Consider the following 18170-nt stretch of genomic DNA (forward strand, 5'->3'; position numbering starts at 1 on the left):
TTGATGGCAACAGATTCATCTAAAGATTCAGAAATTAGCAAGAGTTCCACAGACACTCCTGGTATCAGGGTGAATTGTAAGATGCTATCACAGAACCATCTCATGGTCTTTCATTCAGCGTTTGTATTTCGTAGTAATATACAGAGTAACTCAATTTAGCTGTAGCATGCTATCTGTTTTTGTATGTCTCACTTCCCCTGCTTCTCATCAACTTGCATTGGATACAAAGACGACCGTATTGGATTGAGCCCCCTTGTTGTATCTGCTAGGTTTCTTTGATTTTTCTTGGTTTAAAAAAAAAGATACAGTATTGTTGTTGAGCATTTACATTCACTATTGCCAGTAAGTCAATAAAGCATGATTCCCACTTCAAATGAAATTCAGCTCCCTTGGAAATATGGAGTATTTTATATTGCTGTATATTCTTGTCTTAATACAGTGCAGTGTAGCCAAGTTGCACTGATTGTGGGAACCATACGTTTGAATTTACTGACTATTTATTAATTTAAAAGATCACGAGATTATGCAAATATGCAACATTTGAAATAAAAGCTCAGCTGTAAGATTCCATCCGTGCAGGTTTTATTGGCTTGTTTTATTTTTTCCCCTCATTGTGTTTGTCAAGTTTTGCTTTTTAGAAAGAAAGGGGAAATAGAGTTCAGTACATCAGACCAAATGGCTAAAAGAAAAAAAGTGCTGTCTGAAGGTGAACCTACATCAAGCAAGGGTTATTTTGGTTTAACACCCCTCCACCCCAAACAAATAGGGGTTTTGTGGTCCAGATTCCATTTTATCCAAGCCCAAACTACACAAAGTGGGCAGAGGCAAGTTGTAGCTATATGGTTGTTGGTGGAGTCCATTTGTAAACATACATTTGTCTGTACAAACTAGTAGCTCGCATTCACATAAATAAATTCATGGTTTTATTCCAAAAAGTGAAACTATTGAAATAAACCCAACAGTTTGATTATTTTGCTAACCTAACCAACTGCTATTTTCTCAATGTCTAATTTAGGACCTGTCCATAGCAGAATGAATCAAGTTCTAATGAGCCACTGACTTTAATATGGTATTAGTGCTATATGCTAAGCAACAACCGTTTAAGTCTATCTTGCAAAATAAGCTTGAACTGAAGATCCAGCTTTGGAGCGGAGCCTGGAGCTGGAGCGCGGAGCAGCTCCAGGGCAGTGGAGCTGCAGGTTTTTGCCTGGAGCTGGAGTGGAGCCAGAGCACAGCTCCAAAGCCCTGCTTATGACACACACAAAAGCTACACCTTCAGAAGAGGAGAAATTAAAACTATGCAATGTGCAAATTTTGAATTTAAAAAAGAAGATTGCTCATACCAATATTGAGAAATAAAGTTGGTGTGAATTCAGGAACTAGGATTAGGTAAAATAGATACGCATGTATTTAAATTATATATCACTTTTTAAGTTCCTGTATAGTTCCAGTATTTGCAGAGGACCATCTCAGACCAAGGAGAAGATCCACTGAGACTTCCAGAGAGTTGTGGGGTCTGGCACTGGCTCCGATAGGGGATGTTGGTACTCTGGTACCATATTTCTTACATGCATAGTGGAGACCTTTTGGTCAAAACAGTCACTTGTCTGTTTTCATTTAAGATCCCTTCAGGTCTCTTTATTCCCAGCATGGCTGTGGGAGCCATGGCTGGTAGAATGGTTGGAATTGGAGTAGAGCAGCTGGCCTACCATCATCATGACTGGATCATCTTCAGGAACTGGTGTAGACCAGGAGCAGACTGTGTCACTCCAGGGCTTTATGCTATGGTGGGAGCTGCAGCATGTCTCGGTACAGTAAGCGGCGGTCTTTATTCTTTGTGCGTGTGTGTGCTACAAGATGTTTTCCAGATGTACTGTGGGGTTTTTTAAATTGTTAAGAGAATTTCAGGCTCGTGGAAGCAGGCGAGATTGCCGCTTTGACAATCCTGGGAACAAATTGTTCCACCGGGCACAGCACAGGCAGTAACACTAAACTCTTCCTTACGTTGCTCCACCGTAAACATGGTCTAGAGGAGAGGGGTAGCTAGTTGTCCCTGCCCAGTTACACTTGGTCCTCTCTGTCGAATCTGCCAAAAAGGATGTCAATTGCAAACCATAGGGGGGTGGGTGGGGGGAGAGTTATAAAAAGAACATGAGGGTTTTTTTTATAAAGAGCAGGAAAATGGTATCCCTCCCAAGAGGCTTGCTCATTTGTGATGGCTGTGATTTCCACCCTAATTGAACTGGAATTACCCACTGATTTAAAATATTCTACTGTTAAGCCAAGGAAAACAATCTTTGATCACTACCAGTTTTGCCCAAATTGAAATCATTGATCTGGACGTGAAAGGTCTGTATCCCATTACCAGTCACACAGGCTATATTCAGTCTTTCATCCCTGAGTATAGGTCAAAGCCTGGTTCCTTTGAATTCAACGTGAATTTTGCTATTGACTTCAATTGGACTGCCATTCAGTCCTAAATGCTAATTGTTAAAGCAAGGCCATTGATATAAACTAAATCTCATACATCAAATGCCAAGTTGTACATGGAAATGAAATGTGAAAACATCAACTCCAAGCATGTTATTTCTTCTTTCATTTTTTATTTGACCTGTATCTTACATAATTTCCAGTGCTGCTTGGTATTTGGACTATGCAGTAATGGACATATCTCACAAAATTAGGCCTTGTCTACAACGAAACCTTCTCATGTAGCTGTATCTTGTACAAGCAAAAGAGTGCTTTTGCCGATATAGCTTATACCAGCGCTCCGAACGAAATAAGCTATTCTGGCAAAAGGACTCCTGTGTCAGTATAACTGCGTCTAGCACTCAGGCTTTTGCTGGCATGGATATGTCAGTTAGGGTATGATTTTTCACACCCCTATGTTCATAGCTATGCCCACAAATTTTAAGTGTAGACCAGGCCTTAGTGTAATTGACTAGGCTTCCAATGAAAGCTGCATCCAGAGGAGCACTGGCAGATAAGTAGGATGATTTGTGAGACCAGTCATGGTAGGAACCTAATGTCAGAAATAGTAAACCAGCCTCAGTTGTCCTTTTTTATGCTTTTTTTAGCATTCCAAAACAGAATTTATCAGTGCAGACATTTTTCCTTTATATTAAAAAAAAGTTCTTTACTGTGCATCCATTAGCAGGCAATCCTATTCTGTTTTTACAGCCACAGTTAGCTATGTAATAATTGTAACTGCATAGCATTACCCATGCCATTACATAAAAACAAATTTTTAATAACCTATTTTCTTATTTCTCTAATCTAAACAATGGCACTGTATTTGGAGATCTAAGAATATCAAATTCTCACAATTATTTTTCAGACATATTACCCGGAGAAACACATACAATCGTTATACTGTGATTATATGATTCTTTATATCCTGTAATGTAAACTGCAGCAGTAAACTGATTATAAAATGGCACAAAGAAACTACAGTGGAGAATGTTGATACTAGAACTGATTTATGCACAGAAGGCATCACAACCAAGCTACAAGAACACATTTCATGGAAGCTGCTTACATTATGACAAGCAATTTACAGAGGTTGATCAAGGAGCGGGCTACATTTAATACAGTTCCCTTAATGCTTCTTTTTCTTTAAGAGTGTAATCCTTAATCAAGTATGTTTTCAAATTAAACCTTCAATATGATCAATTTTATATAAATGAAGACGTCAATAATGAAATTAAACATGTCTGCAGTAGTTACGCCTACACTTTAGCACTGATTTTCCCAGAAATACGGGCCTAGGCATTTAGATTGACCCCAATCCATTGAGTTTTGGTATGTCATGTATCAAATATAGTTCAGACGTGTGTGGGCTTTACTGTTGTGCCAGATTATTTAATTAAGGTAATCTCCAAGCATGCAGGTACCAGAGTCCGTAATTATCTGCTTTTCACATGCTAATAAACTTGGGTTGAGCGTGTCACTGTAACCTTTTCTGTTCAAAATTACAGCAGATGAAATGGAAGCCTGTAATTTCAGTGAACGACAGACAGTGAGGGGTTTGAATAATTTCATGCCTTTATGCATATAAGATACTAGAAAGTCCAAAGAGTTGGTACATTTATAGATTTTTGTTGTTGTTGTTTTTTTTTTAGGGGGGAACCTGAATGATCTTTTTCTTGGCAGGTGGAGTTACCAGAATGACTGTCTCCCTGGTGGTTATTATGTTTGAGTTAACCGGAGGCTTGGAGTATATTGTACCTCTAATGGCTGCAGCTGTGACCAGCAAGTGGGTAGCAGATGCCTTTGGGAAAGAAGGGATCTACGAGGCACACATCCACTTGAATGGTTACCCATTTCTGGATGCTAAGGACGAGTTCACACACCGAACACTAGCAACAGATGTCATGAGGCCTAGGCGTGGTGAGCCTCCACTCTCTGTTCTGACACAGGATAGTATGACAGTGGAAGATGTGGAGACATTAATCAAAGAGACCGATTACAATGGTTTTCCGGTGGTGGTTTCCAAAGACTCGGAGCGTCTCATTGGTTTTGCACAGAGACGGGAACTGATTCTTGCAATAAGTGAGTAAAGAGTACAATATAGATTTTAATGGGAACATAAAGGGTATTAGAGTGATACTGTGAAGCATGTACGAATAGGTAAATAAGAACAAAACTGAATGTTTACTCCAAAGGATGTGGAAGGCTGTTTCTACCCTTTCTGAGAACCAAGCAACCTCCCCACTGCAACATACCTTCGGCCAACCTCTGGGGTTTAATTCCTCACTCAGTTATGCTGAGGTGAATCTGAAGTAACTCTGTTAAAGCCGTTGGAGTTAAACCAGTTTCAAATTGGTGAAAGTCATATCAGACCATGGTCAGTAGCATTTCTAGTCTCCAACCAAATCTCTTGTCACTCTCAGCAGTAAAAGTCCAGAGATATCTGTAAACCCCAGCCACTACATAACAACGTGCAAAGTGCTGGTGCCACACTGTGTTAGTTTCTGTTATCGCATCATAGTTGTTCTAATTTGTAAGCATTTAAATCTTGCAGACCTTGGTGACCTGAAAGATCAGTGGTATGATTTTTCAGGTGATTGGAGGAGGGGAAGCTCCTGAGTTCTTTGGAAAATAAAATTTATAAATAAAAAATAACAGTTATTTTGGTGACAGCCTCTCCTGCTTACAGGGACTTTTTCATGAAGCAAAAATTGCTCTGTAAACCATGTACTCTTTACATTTTAAGCTGCTCTACTTAAAAGGATACTACCTAAAGCCTAGATTTACAAAGGGAAGTAAGTGCTGCAATGCTGAACTTTGTAATACCTAATTTCTCAGAGCCTTGCCTCTCAATTTATCCTTTTGTGGATCTATCCCTAAGTAAAATTAGACCTAAAATTAAATTACTTGTTCCCATCAGGTGTCAGTCTATGATTTAATTTCCCATCTCCCTTCTTCCAAAACTGATAGTTGGCGTCATGTTATATAGGTTAAGCAGAAGGGATGGAAAAACTCTTTGTGCCTACTTTGGAATCCACTTCATCATTGTAGGTTTAACAGAGTGCCATAGACTCAAAAGGTATCGGATTCATGGTCTGCATAGGGAGGGGGTGTTGAGGAGCAGATGAGAGAATAATTCTAGAGCCCGGTTTTCTAGCTATAATACATATTGCAGCCTTCCCTTAAGTTACAAGTATGTTTGTTTTTAACTGCATGACTGAGAGGTGGGTGGTTTAAATGGTTTGTGAATAGGATTGCCAACTTTCTAATCACGCAAAGCCGAACACCCCTGCCCCGCTCCTTCCCCAAGGCCCCGCGCCTTCTCTGAAGGCCTGCCGCCACTCGCTCCATTTCCCCTCCCTCCGTCGCTCGCTCTCTGCCCCACTCACTTTCACCAGGCTGGGGCAGGGAGTTGGGGTGTGGGAGATGAGTGAGGACTGTGGCTGCGGGTGTGGGCTCTGGGGTGGGGCTGGGGATGAGGGGTTTGGGGTGCGGGAGGGGGCTCTGGGCTGGGGCAGTAGGCTGGAGTGCAGGGCAAGGGATGGACTCTGGGATGGGTGTACAGGCTCCAGGCAGGGCCAGAAATAAGAGGTTTGGGAGGGGGCTCCCGGCTGGGGCCAAGGGGTTCGGAGTGCTGGAGAGGGTTCAGACTCTGGCTGGCGGTGCAGGCTCTAGGGTGGGGCTGGGGATGAGGGGTTTGGGTGCAGGATGGGGTTCTGGGCTGGGGCACGGTGTTGGGGTGTGTGTGCAGGCTCCAGGAGGGAGTTTGGGTGTAGGAGGGGACTCTGGGCTGGGGCAAGGGGTTGGGGTATGGGAGGTGCGGGGTCCTGGTAGCACTTACAATGGCTCCCAGGAAGTGGCTGCCGGGTCCCTGCAGCCTGGAGGCGCATGGGTGGCCAGGGTGGCTCTGCGCTGCCTCGTGCCTGCAGGCACCACCCCCGCAGCTCCCATTGGTCACAGCTCCTGGCCAATGGGAGCTGTGAAGTTGGCACTGGCAGTGGGGGCATTGCGCAGAGCCTCCCTAGCCACCCATGCATCTAGTTGTCGCAAGGATTTAGCAGCCACTTCTGGGAGCTGTGCAGAGCTAGGACAGGCAGGGAGCCTGCCTTAGCTCCGGGCCCCCGCTGTGCCGCCGACCAGAGCCGCCAGGGTCTCTTTTCGACTGGGTGTTCCTGTCGAAAACCAGATGCCTGGGAACTCTATTTGTGAATTCAGACTAGTTTTGCAATGATCAAAAATAGGCAAGTGCACACACCTCAAACTATAAGGTACCTGGCTCATCTAACTGTAAAAGACAATCAAGTAGTTCAAGGGAATCTGCTTTTTTGTATAGCATCAACTCAATAGCCCCCCCACTACCCCTTCTCTTCCCTACCCCTTAAAAAATCAGGAGGAAGGAATCCTCAAAGTAATAACTTCAATATGAGACAATGGTTAAGTCATTTACAGGATAATTAAGCCAACAACTGTGACAGTGTCCCTTTAAATCTTCGTTTTACCTCCAGCCTGTCACTTCCTCCGGCAGATACAAAAGGTACACTATATGGTAGGGTCAGAAGGGCAAAATACACCAGCTGTTAGAGAGTTGACAAAAGATATAAAGGCCAAGAGTTGGTACTTTTTAGAAAATGTACGAAGTTTGCAGTTTATATAATTTTCTTTCTAACTATTTTTAAGGTGCCGTCCATCCCCAACTCCCTAAATTCCCTTGTGAGAACTTGAAAATACAAATTAGATACACTGGGCCAGACCCTTGTCTGTCTTGTACCTTATGTTGTCATGCAGTGAGTGTACAGCAAGTTACAATGCTGGATTTCAGGCCTGTTGCACTAATGTGACCCCAACATCAGTGACCAGCAAGCTGCAAACAGGAAAGGATCAGACCCGTTAATTTAAAGGTAGAGACATCAGACACCAGCTGAAATTGGTATAAAAAGCTGAGAATTATACTTTTTGATGATCCTGCTAAACAGCAACAAGGCTGGTTTGTTCACAGGGAGGCACATGGATGTGTGGTCCTGTCTCTAAGCTTTTTATTACTAGTGCAGAGTTAATTAAGAATTAAAGCTGGTCCACATTTTTCAACTGAAATATTTTCCTCTCATAAAATGGTTTCTGTGAAATCCAAATTTTCCACAGGAAAAAATGTGTGGTTTCCGGGGAGCTCTAATTAAAATCTCTTCTCGTAGGCCTGGGGCGAATCAAGAATTAAAAATCAGCCAGGACTCGTTGGCTATATAGGACTCTGCTTCCACCCATTTCCGCTGAGAGTGGGCTGCAATTGGGAGTAATGGCAACTGTTTGGAAACCATATGACTGATTCTGATCTCATATTACACCAGTTTTGCAATAAACTGTCTCTCTTGTTAATTTTCATGGTACATGGTGATTCTATATGATTTAATGTGTGTCTTTTATAAATCAAAATCCTGATTTAAATTTTATAGCTCAATAGGATTCTATTCTATTCTATTCAGGCCCTGCACCATGGTATAGGAGAGCCTTCCAGAGGGCATGAAGTGCTATAACAAACATCATGTGTGTCTTTTCTCCTTCTTTATCTCTTCTTCCCCACAGGGAAAAAATTGCATGTTTTCTGGCATTTTTTATTAATTTTATTTTATTTTTCCATATTTTTATGTATATACACATATACACTGTGCCATGTCTGCCTATTAGTGAAGGCAAGGCTGAAGAATTGCACCTTGCACTTGGAAGGGAAGGTGATGAGGTTTGCGGTGGTTCACGTTCTGGAGCTACAGACAGATTGGGGTTTTTTGTTGTTTTTTTTAAGTAAACTGAGCCCATGAGCGCATTGAGGGTAAGATTAGAGATTGTGAACATAAATCAGTATTCAATGGGAATGTAGTGTAGTGAGCAGAGGACTGGTTGGATGAGTTCATGGTGGCCCATGATACTGAAGAGATGTTTTGCTGTGTTCTATACTGAGCACTTATGGTTGTATGCCAGGAATATTGCATTGCTGAAATCCATTTGGAAGTAACAAAAGTAGATATTACTGAGGCCAGGTCTTCAGCCAGCAGGATTGGATGGAGTCTTCTAGCCAGCTGTAGAAGACAATTGTGAACACTACTATGTGAAAGCTTAATGTCAGTAAGGAATCCAAGAGCACTCCTAAACTCCAAGAGCTTAACCCTTGTTGGGTGTGTTTTGTCAACCACAGGAGACTTCACTGTGGCTGTAAACTCCTCTGCCAACCAACATAACCTCCATCTTCTTCATCGATTTAACTTCAACCAGATGTTCTTTGTCCATGAACTGATCTCAGCCAAGTACTGAGCTAACTTAATGACAGTACAAAGGATAGATAGAGTTGTATGTCATCTGCATACTGTTGACATTTGAGCATGTAATGTCTTACTAATTCTGCTAGGCTGCATATGAATAAGGATGGCAAGAGAACTGAGCCTCCAAGTGAGGATACTGGTGGCAGAGGGTGTTGGTGCTTGTCACTGCACTTTGAGAGTGTTCCTGCAGAAAGGACTAAAGCCATGTTAGTGCAGTCCCCTGGACTTCCCTCAGGCAATATCTCATTATCCACGTCAGCGGCCGCCTCCTAATACACGTTTAAATACGACTGACCTTGTCCACACCTACAGCAACAGTTGTGTTTCACATCATGTTAGTTAAAACAGTTAACTTATTTTATCGTGGGACGCATTTCTCCAGTGTAGCTATACCCTGAAGAAATAATGCTTCTCTTCTGGTAGCAAAAGATGAAGGAGAGGCAAATTAGTCTGTCTAGCTAAGGAGACAAATGCACACTTTTAATGTAAAAATGGTATAATCAGATTGATTTTGCATTACCTAAGGCTAGCCGTGACTAGCTAACAAGTTTTTAAACCATTCTTGTGGACCAGGGCAAACAATGTTGAACACCATATTAGTTCAAACAAGATAACTAACAGGTTGGCTAACTCAGTGCACTTTTCCACTACAGCGAAATCCTCAGTATGGGATTTAAGCGCCACCTAGGTTAGACAAGCTGGGATTTGAAGCTCATGTGCGTAACTTGGATCTGAGAGGCCATGTCCATATCTGGAGGGATTAATTCACCTTTAAATCTGACAGGAGTCGTCTTCTGTGGATTACTCTGGTTCAGGGGAGTCAGCAAATATAGTCACCCTTCCTTTGGGGCTGCTTTGCTCCTTGGACTAAGTTTTGTACACTCACTGACTGAAATATATCTGTGCAATTACTATATTTTATCATCTCTCAAACTTCCCAACCCATTTATACCCTATGTATAAATTTCACCCTATTTATGGTACTACTGAATTTAGATCAATATTAATGTACCGTTTGCAAAAGTACTGTCTCTAGAGACACAAATTTTACATCCAGGAGTAAAATAATAGCATGGGCTTATCAGTGTTGTCCAGTGTCATTGTCATTTTGGGGTGAGTAGTACTTTTGGAAAAATAGTAACCAAAATGTCATTGCCTGTTGCTTCCTGTGTAGATAAAGGAGGGAAAATAAAGAACCATGAATAAATCAGCTAGTTATGTGAGGAACATTTCTTGACCTGGGTCAGACTAAATGAACCACCTTCAGCTAGATGATGTAAACCCATAGCATAATATATCAAAGACCTGTGCACGCACATTCATTTTTGAAAGTCAGATGTATAAATCAAGACAAGAAAAGACAAGATTAGCATAATTCCTGTAAATTTCAGGAGGATGTGTAATATATGGGGTGAGATGGTTGAAAGTCACATGACAAGGTAATATTAGGTGTGAACTGGAGCGTTCTGATTTCAGTGATATTACAACAAAATGATCTTTAAGAGAAAAGTAATGTGGTGGGAATGTGTTGGAAATCATTACTGTATGCACATTACAAGTCACAGAGCAGGTTTCTGCGATTTGATTGATGGAAATGAGCTCCAAGAATATATATATTTGCACTGACTGTCTCCAATTTCCTGTGCCTCTCAAGAACAGAAGCAACCTGAATCAATCAAAAAGGAAAATGGCTAGAATTAACTATGATTTCTTTAAAAAAACAAAAAACAAAACCAAACCCACAAAAACCCAAGATGTGTTTGTACTAGGGAGAAGGGATGTGTCTATCATCATTCTTGAGATTTCACCTCATCTGTTGTTAGCAACATACACTGCAGAGTACAAACGAACAGCCAGTGAAGAGAAAAGTGCAAAGGAAACCAGCCATTTCCACTTTAACAATAACTGTAAAGCAAATGGCTAGGGGTACACGTTAAGTGACAGGCTTGTAATAATAGTCATAAAAGCAAGGAGTAAACTTCACTTCGCAGCTTGATCAAGGTGCCAGTGAGAGGTTTTGATTTGAAACATGGGCAAATATGCACAGTTGAGAAAACTGAGGTGATCAAATTCATTTAGCTCAGCACTTTTTCCCCCGCTATAGCTCCTTTTCCTTAAAGACAAAACCACATCTCCTTCCAACATGAAGCCTAGGTAAACAAGCTTTATATGAAGAAGTATCCAGAGGCTCAGGAGACCGAATCTGCCCCCCCCACCTCTGGGCAGGGCATGTGGTGGCTCAGCAATCCTGAAATAATGGCTATGTCTCCTACACACACCCTGAATGGGAGTTTGTCACTGGATCAGAGCACAGACCGAGTAACCATGCCCATAGACTGCCCCTCTGTGGTGGTGTAGAAGTCACAATGTCCAAATCCAGGTGCACATGTACTGCAGAAGTTCCACATTTCCATTATCTTGGAGGTCTTCCATACCTCGATGCCCTGGGTGAATTTCATACAGAGACTGCATTGTGCTACCTGCTAAAACCAATAGTGTAAAACATTTGAATTTAAGGAGAATGACGACAATGAACATCCCAATACAAGAAATAGCATGTTCGTAAAGATATGTTAAGCAAAATAAAAGGGTCGGGGACTGTCTTTATATTTGATTTGGGATAGGATTCTTTGAATGACTGTGGTGGCCCTGTGAAATGCAAATGATTTGCTCTGTAATCCCATGTTCTGATATCTTGGCATATTAAAAGCAAATGTAACCGTTCATTTCCAAGTAGGGATGTACATGAGTTTGGTCTGCCATTTGTCTGATCTCCTTGTCCTCCAGAGAACGCAAGGCAGCGTCAGGATGGGGTGGTGAGCAATTCTATCATGTATTTCACTGAAGATCCACCAGAGCTCCCAGCCAACAGCCCTCACCCACTGAAGCTACGGCGCATTCTCAATTTGAGCCCTTTCACAGTAACTGACCACACACCAATGGAGACGGTGGTAGACATCTTTCGGAAACTTGGACTCAGACAATGTCTTGTCACACGCAGTGGGTAGGTATATATAGATGAACCAACGCGATTACGTACTTAAAGGGAAGGAAAGTGCCACACCAGCTTTGCTGTGGCTGTAATATATATAGCACTTTTGCTATTCAAACGAATTTATAAACAGTAGCTAACTCTCAACAGCCTATGAAGTCAGCTGGATAAGTATTATTATTTTCTCTAAAACTAAGATAGACAGGTCAAGTGGCTGCCCAAGGCAACAGAAAAAATCAGTGGCAGAGCTTGAATTAGAAGCAAAGATGTATTGGCTGCCATTGAGTTCATGCTCAGACCATGTTCCCTTCTCTGTAGTGTATTGTAATTTAGGTGCCATATCTAGGATAGGGGACAATAAAATACAAATACTATCAGGCTGATGTCCCAATATATTTTGTTTTTAAGCAAGCGCAAATGCAGAGTTGGCAAAATATCACTGTTTGTAAAGGGTTTGCTTGTTCCTAGGCTTCCAGCCAGACTGAAGTGCTCATGAAAAGCATGATATGGATGACAACTGAGGAAAATAAATCTGCTCAGTTTTGTCTGAAAGCAAGGAAAAGTGAGTTAAAACTCTATGAGAGCCAGATGACAAAAAATGATCAGGAACAGAAACTGAATCAAAAGTGTGAAACAACAGTTTTGTCTGCACTGGGGAAATTTTCCTAACAGCTCAAACTGATTTTAAAACCTTTTGGAAACACAGTCTAGCGTGGGCTTTAGTGACCGGAATAAACAGAATAATATAGTGGCCCAATTCCTGATAAATCTGGGTGCCTAAAGTTTTGGCACCTAAATAAAACCTGCTTGCTTTTTCACAGGTGCTGAGTATCCACAGTCAATTTCAGTTCTGGGTGCTCAACATCTGTGAAAATAAAGCCTCTGATTTGAAATATGGATTTAGGTGCCTACTATTAGGCACTCTGTCTTGGAACCTTTTGGTTTTGGTTTCTACCTCTAGCAGTTCTTGAAGCATCAGCCACAAATATCATTTTACAACTGAATTGAAAGGCAAATGGTTCTAAGAATGATGGGGTTCCAAAGTCCAGTATCTAACTATTTTCAAGAGTTGGAAAGGGAAGTATTCTGGCCCCTGAGGAGTCGTGAGATATTGGATATTAAAAATGTCTCACAACCAGCACTTGCATTGCTAGTTATAGCTTAATAAGGGGCAGATTCCAAAACTCTCACTCCCGTTGGATGGTAACTTCTTGTTTAGTTCCATTAAAGTCAATGGGAGTAAGGCGCTGTGCGGTGATGAATAAGGGCATCAGAATTTTTAAAAAGAACACACTCCCTGAAATTCAGCCTTGTGCAGAATGCCAGGACAAGTCATAGGCCGCACTTAGCCCCTGATTAGATGGTTTAAATGGTTTTGTGTTGCCTAGATCTTATACTGGTGGCCCTCTGCTTGGGAGTGAATTTTATTCTGATAGAATTTAATTATTTTCTCAAACAAAATGGTGTTGTATTAATTACAGTTCTCACTTGAACACAGTGTGGAATAGATTCTCCACAAAAGGAGAGAGAGAACCAAAGCACTTCATTTTTATAATGGACATGATTTTTATTGTCTTGGTGGTGGTCATGAGGTGGGAATAGTTTTTTTGTTTTGCTTAGTTTCCAAAATGATGATTAAAAACAAACTGGAGATCTACAGCTGCATATGGAAGCTTTCGAAACAGGACCCTGCAGCAGAACAGGAAAAATAGATGAGAGATAAGATGATTCACCTTTGCTTTCTTTTTCTCTTCTAGAAGGCTGCTGGGCATCATAACTAAAAAGGATGTGTTAAGACATATGGCTCAAATGGCAAATCAGGACCCTGAATCTATCATGTTTAACTAGACTGGTAACAGAAGATGGGAAGAAATAACCTTGAAGGAATCTCTCCTAGATTAACACAAAGGCTGCATACAGTATTTTGTTTTGTTTAAAGAGAAAAATACAGTGATGAGGAGTGGCCCAAAACTAAGCTACAACAGAGAGGATTGGATGCAGGATGAGACTTATTTAATCAGGTAGTCAGGTTAGACGCTGTCTATAGCTGCAAACATCAAGCTATATTTCTTCAGTGAGTTTCCTAACAGCTCTGCTGGTATATGTGATATGGTTTGAAGTGATATAGGTTTAAATGATATGGTTTGAAGACAAGGAGCCAGGAGTACTGGAGAACACACCAACATTCACACTAACTTATTAGACAGGTGCGAAGACTAGCAGATATTTATAAATAAGTTAGTACCAACTGTAAACCTTTGTGTTCCAAACTAGATAACCGAGCATGTATGATTCACATTGATTTACTTGTTACTGATGTCATGGTTATTTATTTGCTACTGAATTATACTAAAATATTTTCATGGAAAAAAATTGTCCTATTTACTGAGAAGTTTGTCATCTTCATTTATTTTTGTAAAAGTTAATTGAGACTGGAGTGGAACTAAAGCTGTAGAATACACTTTTGTTGACTTTAAACATCCTGTCCTTTGTTTCCTGCTTTAAGCCATTCAGGTTTACTCAGTTTAGCAGTTTTGTCAATCAGCTCTCTTCTGTTATTTTTAAAATGAAGAGACTGATTTGTAAGGATTCTTTATTTCTCTGTGCAAAAATTGGCAAATTGGTACTGTAATATTTAGTATGATGTAGTTTGCTATAACTATGGAAAAACCGTAAAAAGCTCGGGGAAGATTTTCAAAGGCACAAAGGACAATTAGGTGCCCAACTCTCACTGAAAATCAATGGGCACCAATCTCCCACCATGTAAATAGAAAAACAGACAAATGAAGCTCTGCAGTGATTTCTTCCCTGCTCCAGTTTATTCCTTATTCCTCCCTGGCAATGGTTTGCACTTTCTAAGAAATCACTTAAATTAACATAGTGTAACACTGACAGACCCCAGTCATCGGCAGGCAGGATTGAACCTGGGACCTCTGGAGCTTAATGCCTGAGCCAAAAGTCACATGGCCTTTAGCTAAGGCTGTAGGGCAGACTCATGAATCTCTCCGTAATGGTCTTGGTGCCATTAGATGGGAAAAAGCACCACACCCAGGGGTTGTGTGGGTTACATACTTCCCTTAGCTGAGGAAGCGCATTCTGAGCTTCAGAGACTTCCCAGTTGAAATCCTGGATGATCCCTCACTTGTAACACTGACAGACCCTGGCCCAGGAGGCAGGATCGAACCTGGGATCTCTGGAGCTAAATGCATGAGCCTCTAGTGCATGAGCTAAAAGCCACATGGCTATTAGCTATGGCTGTGACAGACTTATTAATCTCTAAGTGGTCTCGGTGCCATTAAATGAGACAGAACACCACACCCAGGAGGTATGTGGGCTACAATAGAATGGCTGAAATATTTATTTTCTAGCAGAGCTTCTCATTCTTTAAGCTGCTTGTACCATGTACAGGATTCATGCTGCAACCCTCCATAGCACCAAGCTTGGACAAGGGTGCAAGAAAGCAATTGTTGTTGTTACCTTGTGTCACTTATGTCCCCAGAATGTGAAGTTTAAAAGGAAACAACTCCAGGTATGTTGGGGTAATGATGCTAACCTGGTCCTAAAGCCTTCCTATTCAGGTGCTCTGTGGGATGCAGAATGTAGGTATTTTTTGTTTTAGTAGACTGTAATAGTCTGAATGCAGAAGGCCAAATGCTGTCATCAGTTACACCCTCTATCTCTGAAAGAGAGGAGGCTATTTTTAGAGTCTTATTAGAATTTCAGTCCATGGCAAGGACTGCCTCTGAAGACTGTCACCGATAACATTAGGCACCCAGTGTGATTATCACAGCTATAAAATATGTCTTACGTAATGCCCATAGCACAAGCACTTTATGGTATCATCAGTGTTTTATGTCCATACAGTATTCCCAAAAGGCATAAGAACGGCCATACTTGGACAGACCAAAGTTCTATCTAGCCCAGTATCCTGTCTTCCAACTGTGGCCAATGCCAGGTGCCCCTGAGAGAATGAACAGAACCGGTAATCATCAAGTGATCCATTCCCTGTCACCCATTCCTAGCTTCTGGAAAACAGAGACTAGGGATACCATTCCTGCCCATCCTGGCTAATATCCATTGATGGACCTATCCTCCATGAACTTATCTGGTTCTTTTTTGAATGCTGTTATAGTCTGGGCCTTCCCAACATCCTCTAGCAAGGAGTTCCACCGACTGACTGTGTGCTGTGTGAAAAAATACTTCCATTTGTTTGTTTTAAACCTGCTGCCTATTAATTTCATTTGGTGACCCCTAGTTCTTGTGTTATGAGAAGGAGTAAATAACACTTCCTTATTTACTTTCTCCACACCACTCATGTTTTTATAGCCCTCAGTCATATCCCCCATCAGTTGTCGCTTTTCAGTCTGAAAAGTCCCAGTCTCATTAATCTCTCTTCATATGGAAGCCATTCCATACCCCTAATAATTTTTGTTTCCCTTTTCTGAATCTTTCCCAATTCCAATATATCTTTTTTGAGATGGGGTGACCACATCTGCACGCAGTATTCAAGATGTGGGCAAACCCTGGATTTATATAGAGGCAATATGATATTTTTTGTCTTCTTATCTATCCCTTTCTTAATGATGCCCAACATTCTGTTTGCTTTTTTGACTGCCACTGCACATTGAGTGGATGATTTCAGAGAACTATCCACAATGACTCCAAGATCTCTTTCTTGAGTGGTAACAGCTAATTTAGACCCCATCATTTTATAGATATAGTTGGGATTATGACAGGTTTCAGAGTAACAGCCATGTTAGTCTGTATTCGCAAAAAGAAAAGGAGTACTTGTGGCACCTTAGAGACTAACCAATTTATCTGAGCATAAGCTTTCGTGAGCTACAGCTCACTTCATCAGATGCAGACAGTATGCATCCAATGAAGTGAGCTGTAGCTCACGAAAGCTTATGCTCAAATAAATTGGTTAGTCTCTAAGGTGCCACAAGTACTCCTTTTCTAGTTGGGATTATGTTTTCCAATGTGCATTACTTTGCATTTATCAACATGGATCTCAGAAGTTACTGGACAAACCCTGAAGTATAGATCCCAACCTTAATTAATTCGGCAGAACCTAAAAAGTTTCACAGAGCTTGGTTAATTTAAGAGTGAGGAAGTTACTGTAGTATATAACTCAATGAATGCAACTACAGTTCAATACTTGCTTTCAAGCTGTTGGACCTCTGAGGCTGATGTCAAACCAAATGGGTGAATAAAACCTTTGATGATGAATGATGCAAGTTCAGTATTACAAATTTGTTATGCATGGACTGTGTTGAGTTAGGCTTAGCTTCTGACATGTATGTGAAGTGTTCTGCACCAGGAGGCCTTCTGTTAAAGAACAGGACAAAGCTAACATGCCCCAATCCCTTATTTGACTGTCACTGTAATAATAACTGCTTTTTGTTTTCGTGAAGCAGAAAATAAGACCATTCAAGCATTGTAGAAGATCCCATTTAATTCCATGTTGGAATGACTACATACTAATGAATATTGTTTTGCTTTGTTTTTTAATTGTAGAAAGCAGTCTATATGTTGCACCTTATTAAAAAGTTATGTTGGAGTTTATTTTTAAATAAAACAAGCTTACAGTTCTACCCACAAAGATGAACATATTGTTAAGTAAGAGAAGAAGCATTTATATCATGTGTACCAGTATGACTTTAGATTTCACCACATACGACCACTCAAGTTTGTTGGATGAGTTGGGATATCTCTAATTCAGTTTCGTGATTGCTAAAGTTACATATTGAGTTAGTCAACCCCAAACAATGAACTTCAGACAAATAGTCTTATACTGTATTTGGAGATCAACATTGCAGTACATTGTCTTGATAACATGAACTCTTAATTTATTTTTAAAAAACAATTAAAGAAAGAAGATAATTTATTCTCCCTCAAGTCTGTTCTGTTTGCTGTCTTCCTTAAGCTAGTTTAAGGCTGCTCATTCAAATTTCTGGGCAAGTTCAGTTTTTGGTTGTGGATCATGATTACTTTTTTGGATTGGAGCTAGCTCAATGAATGAAAATGGTAGACTTAATCCTGCATATGTAACTCAGGCAAAAACTCCCATTAATTCTGTGCCTGAGAATTGATTTCAGTGAGGAGAAAGAATGTAGGATTGGGCTCTTCCTGGTTAATATCCCACACAGTGGTAGATATTTCACTATGTTTTTATGCTGATGTGACACTAAATCAAGGGGTTGACCACAAAAGGCTTTAAAGATACCATGGCACTTTTCCAGAAAGTAAGTGTGTTAACCCTGACATCTTGGCAATATTCCAATTAAACTAATTGCTGTGTGCCTGGCCTAAGTGTTTCCCTGCAGTCTCCATTGGATACAGTATTCTTCATTTCCTCCTCCTTTTTTGTGCAGCTGAGCTGTGTATTGTTAAACACCTTT

General features: G+C 40.9%; 1 protein-coding gene across 2 annotated transcripts in view; it reads left to right on the forward strand.

Moving 5' to 3' along the window:
- Positions 1 to 13617, forward strand: part of CLCN4 (chloride voltage-gated channel 4) — a 31498-nt gene extending 17881 nt beyond the window's left edge. For both annotated transcript variants that reach the window (XM_077807164.1, XM_077807165.1), the window contains 4 exons: positions 1623 to 1809; positions 4153 to 4551; positions 11565 to 11781; positions 13527 to 13617. In XM_077807164.1, the coding sequence (XP_077663290.1) occupies positions 1623 to 1809; positions 4153 to 4551; positions 11565 to 11781; positions 13527 to 13617 (894 nt within the window). The remainder of the gene's footprint in view (positions 1 to 1622; positions 1810 to 4152; positions 4552 to 11564; positions 11782 to 13526) is intronic.
- The last annotated feature ends 4553 nt before the right edge of the window (positions 13618 to 18170 follow it).

The sequence above is a fragment of the Eretmochelys imbricata genome, chromosome 1, assembly GCF_965152235.1.
Source record: "Eretmochelys imbricata isolate rEreImb1 chromosome 1, rEreImb1.hap1, whole genome shotgun sequence".
In the NCBI taxonomy this organism is placed as follows: domain Eukaryota; kingdom Metazoa; phylum Chordata; order Testudines; family Cheloniidae; genus Eretmochelys; species Eretmochelys imbricata.